Consider the following 4572-nt stretch of genomic DNA (forward strand, 5'->3'; position numbering starts at 1 on the left):
ACGCTGACCGGCAGTCGTGACCTGACCGTGACGGCGAATCCCTCCTCCTCCTCCAAGCGGCCTCCTCTGCTCCACCAAGGTGTCCTCCCTCCTCCTCTGCTCCCCCTACCCGTCCCTTTCCCGGTCAGCCGGCGGCGTGATGCTCCTCCTTGGCGACGTGGCCGTCCTGCTTGGTGATGATGAGCCCGAACCCTCCTGTCAGTTAACAACTGCTGTCAAAGTTGCAGAAGAAATCGGTTTTGTCAGTCGTAGGGCAGTTAGTTTCGTCAGTTAAAATTCAGTTTGATCGGGAAATAAGCCAAAGTTCATCTATCTGTTAAAGTTCAGTTTAATCTGCTGTCAATGTTCATTTAGCTGCTGTCAAAGTTCAGTTTGATCGGGGAATAACCCAAGCTTCATTTGGCTGTTAAAGTTCAGTTTGATGTAAACGGTAAACCGGATTAGCTTATATATTATACAACCGGATTGCAACACCCGGCCAAGCACGGCTTACAACCAAAAGCAAATACAACTCAGTGGCATGTATTCAGTTGGAGATCGGTGAAGTAAACCGCCGGTGCTGTAGCGCCGTCGCCTTCAACGGCGATGGCGGCGGCAACGCCACAGACACGCTCAGGAAGGTCCACCACGCCGAAAGCACCGATGTCAGGCGCATGGCCGGTGGACAAAGCGGGGGCAAAGGCACTGGTGGGCAGTGTGAGCCGTGGAGGGAGCCGCCGCCGCGTCGTCAACGATGTAGCGCCTTCTTCGTGGTTTGGTTGCTTCGGGATGCCCAGTTGGTGCTCCCATTTGAAGGACACGGAGCCCATAATCCTGAACGAAGGCAGCTTCTTCGTCAACGCTATTAGAGCCAAAGATGGCGTGAGCTCTGAATCGTGACCGAACGTTAGATGGGTGCCGTCGATGGCAATAACAAGGGAACCTATAAATTGCTGAACAAAAATGACAAAATTACCCAGCTAATCAACAGCTGAGATGATTCAAAACTTGGCGGGCGCACCACGGCAAAGCCTGCATGTGACGAAGCTGCTACTACTACTTATATTCCTAATAAATAATCCAACTGCAGCAACGACTTGGCGGGCGCACCACGGCAAAGCCAGCATGTGATGAAGCTACAATTATTCCTACTAAATAATCAAGAATCACACCATACAAGTACAACACCGTCATCTCGATCTACAACGCCATTTACTATTCCCACCTCTCGCATCCAAGATCATATAGAGGAAGCCAAGCTCTTGATCGACCAACTCCCTTCCCATGGCCAAAGAGAAAGATAGTGGTGTCCTAAACAGCATGGAGCTGGTGCGAAAAGTGTCACCGGCCCGGCCGACGACGCTGCACGACATCCCCGACAAGCTCCTCAAGATCATCCTCCTGTACCTCCTCGCCTCGCCCCACTGGCTTGTTCGCGCGGCGGCCACCTGTAAGCGATGGCGCCGCATCGTCGTTGAAAGACACTTCTTCATGTGTGACATTCCCGCCACCAATCCCTCATCTCTTGTTGCAGGCCATTACCATAACCACACATCCCCTGTCAATGGCCGCCGCCTCATCTTCGTTCCTTCCTCGTCAGCGCTTGCTGTCAATAGCCGCCACTTCTCCCTGGACTTCCTCCCTGGAGGTGACAGCGGGTCATGGAAGATCGTAGATAGCCACCACACCCTCCTCCTCCTTGTCAAGAAGAAGACTGGGTGGAGACGCTGCTTCCCTGACCTCCTAGTCTGCGAGCCGATCACACGGCGTTGCCAACTAATCCCACGCGTGGAGAAAATGAAATACCACCCATGTATTGGTGTATTCCTTGATATGCATGGTCGCAGAGGAGCTATCACGTGGAATGGACACGCCACCGATACAATGTCACGTTTCAGAGTGATTTGCGTGCTCTACCATGAATTCAAAGGGGTATCTGGTAACATTGGGACAGCCAAGGCCTTCGTGTTCGAAGAGGACTGGAGGAGGAAGCGTGGCTGGTCCGTCAAGCAGCAGCAAGTGACGCACAAACCTCAGATCCACCTCCATGGCATTGAATCTCTGCATTTCATTGGTCGTGCAACATTTTCCCTTTTCTGGGCCATGGAAGACGACTATTCCTCTTTGCTCGCTTATAATTTTAGGTGGTCAAAAGAGTTTGAGATCGTCCCACTTCCGGACCATATCCGAGGATCGGCTTGGCGGGTCATTGATATCAGCAACAACAACTTGGTGCATGTTGTTTGCTTGCAAGGCGACAACCTTCGCATCTTTGCGACAAGGACATACGATAGTGCTTCAGAAGAGCCTCCAATTAATGGAGGCTACTCGTGGACTGGCAGGACACAAGGATGACTACTTCCGCGGGTCTACCAAGATCATCTCAACCAGCATGAGCTCTATTGTGTTTTCTCCGGCAAAGGGGACATGGCTATTCTCCATTGACTTTGAGACCATGGAGGTGGCGAAATGCAAATGCAAGGCCCATTCTTCTGCATGTGTGGCTTATCCATGTGAGCTTCCATGGCTACCTGCCCTTCGTGCTTGTATTGTGCGTTGTTCAAGAAGCGGGCGTGGCCGATGTTCTGATATTTGTATATGTTGAGAGATTTCTTACTACATTTGCTTGGCTGTATAAATTTGCAATAGCATCCCAAAATATTGACACATGCATATGTGTGACCACTTGTTTTGGAAAGAACATCACCTTCTTTTCTGAGTTGGGAAAAAACTAAACTTAAGCGTTGGGTATAAAGATCGGTCACAGTCCACCTTTAGCGGTTTTGGCAGCAAACCGATAGAGTTGGCCCAAATGAGAGCTCCTAATTGGTGCTTGACGCGACGGTTGCTATGGGCCCTCCCAATGCAAATCTCTTAACACGATTTCGTAGGTATTTTGCTGATGTGGCATAGTAGTTAATGAAGAGAGATGGATGTTGTATCTTAGCTACTTCCTCCTTTTCCGTTTATAAGGCTCAATTCAAAAATCTTACCAACCAAGATAGATGTGAGTGCTGAAATACTTTTTGTAGTTTGCAAAAGTACCTAATTAATGCTTTTGTTTTCCTTAAAAAAAATTATGTTTATCAATGCATTAATTGCAAATGCATGCATACATAAAATACATGCATTGGTCAATTTTTCCTTTAATATTTACATGCAATTATTTAATGCATCTTAAAATCTGAACATGTGATGGGAAACAACCAAATTAAGCCTTATAAAATAAAAAAACTAAAATTTTAAGATAAGCCCTATAAATCGAAAAGGAGGAAGTAACGTCCAACACTTGCACATGGCCATAGGCAAAAACTGCTGCTGGACCAATCACATGCATGCATGTGGCTCAAATCATTATTTAGATACAACTCCTATGAAACAAGGAAAATCAGTCGGGTCTGTAGCCGTCCGATCCATCCTCTTCGGCCGTTGGATGGATCAACGCTCCATCGTTTTCTTCTCACCCCGAGCAAACGAATTGGCGGCTCGGTCGCGCCGTCGCAGCTGTCCACCGTGCCTCAGATTAGTAGCAGCAGCCACGTCACTGACGGTAGCAACGCCGGTGAGAGCTGCATCGTAGCGCAGGCGACTAGGCGACTGCGACATGTGCTGCATCGCAGCGCGTGACGACGGCGGCGACAACGGATGTTGCAACACAGTGCGGCGTGGTCACGGCGGTTCGTTCCATTGCAGCTCCCTGCCAGTGGCGAGATTCAGGTCGAAGCAGCACGCGAGTTGCACTACAGCTTTGCCAACGACGAGATAGGAGTCGAAGCACAACTCGCGTTGCACTGCAGCTTCGCGGCCGGCGAGATCCGAGTCAAAGCACAGCACAAGTTCCACTGCAGCTTCTCCGGCTGCGAGATAGGAGTCGAAGCACAACTCGCGTGGCACTGTAGCTTCGCCAGCACGCGTTGCACTGCAGCTTCGCCGACGGCGAGATCCGGGTCGAAGCACAGCGCGTGTTGCACTGCAGCTTCGCCGCTACCGATGCAACGCCGACGACGGCGACCTTGTAGCACGACGGATACTGCAAAAAAAAAAGAGCAATTGCAGCGGCTGGAGTGTAGTAGGTGACCGCTAGCAGACGAGGCCAATGTTGAAGGAGATGGGCGGTGCTTAGCAGATATGGAGGTCGGAGATGAACTGAAAAATGGGATCTCGGCAGGGAAAGGGAAAACGAGTGGCTCGCGTTGGACCTCGGAGATAAGGCCAACTCCACCGTGTGACCCATCCGGTCCGCTTTTCTCCGTTTGGGATAAAATACAATCCAGCGGTAATGCCTAAACAGATAAAGTTGTCTGTTGAACGCTTTTTTTGTTCAGCCCAACCTCAAACCTGAAGCAAATTTGGTCCAAAAATGCTCCCGAACAGACAGAAAACGGACACTCTCCTGGCACCTCTCGTCCGCTCCTGTCCGTCCGTGCCTTTCCTCTGGCCCACAAATCAGTGAGACCGAGAGGCTGGACGGGATCCACGGCCGCTGGGGCGCGGGCTCGACGTGGCGCGCGGCCCCGCCGCCCCGCTGCTCTCGCGCGCCCACCACCGCTCGCCGCGCTGCTCCCGCGCGCCTGCCGTCCCCCGCCGACGCTC

At 51.2% G+C, this 4572-nt stretch overlaps 1 protein-coding gene across 1 annotated transcript; it reads left to right on the top strand.

Annotated features, from left to right (window-relative positions):
- The first annotated feature begins 1237 nt into the window (after positions 1-1237).
- LOC119297280 lies at positions 1238-2594 on the top strand. The gene is made up of 2 exons (XM_037575133.1): positions 1238-1429; positions 1514-2594. Exons 1-2 carry the CDS (start codon positions 1264-1266, stop codon positions 2332-2334), a joined length of 987 nt encoding a protein of 328 aa, XP_037431030.1. The 5' UTR covers positions 1238-1263; the 3' UTR covers positions 2335-2594.
- The last annotated feature ends 1978 nt before the right edge of the window (positions 2595-4572 follow it).

This window comes from Triticum dicoccoides, chromosome 5A (genome assembly GCF_002162155.2).
Source record: "Triticum dicoccoides isolate Atlit2015 ecotype Zavitan chromosome 5A, WEW_v2.0, whole genome shotgun sequence".
Taxonomy (NCBI): domain Eukaryota; kingdom Viridiplantae; phylum Streptophyta; class Magnoliopsida; order Poales; family Poaceae; genus Triticum; species Triticum dicoccoides.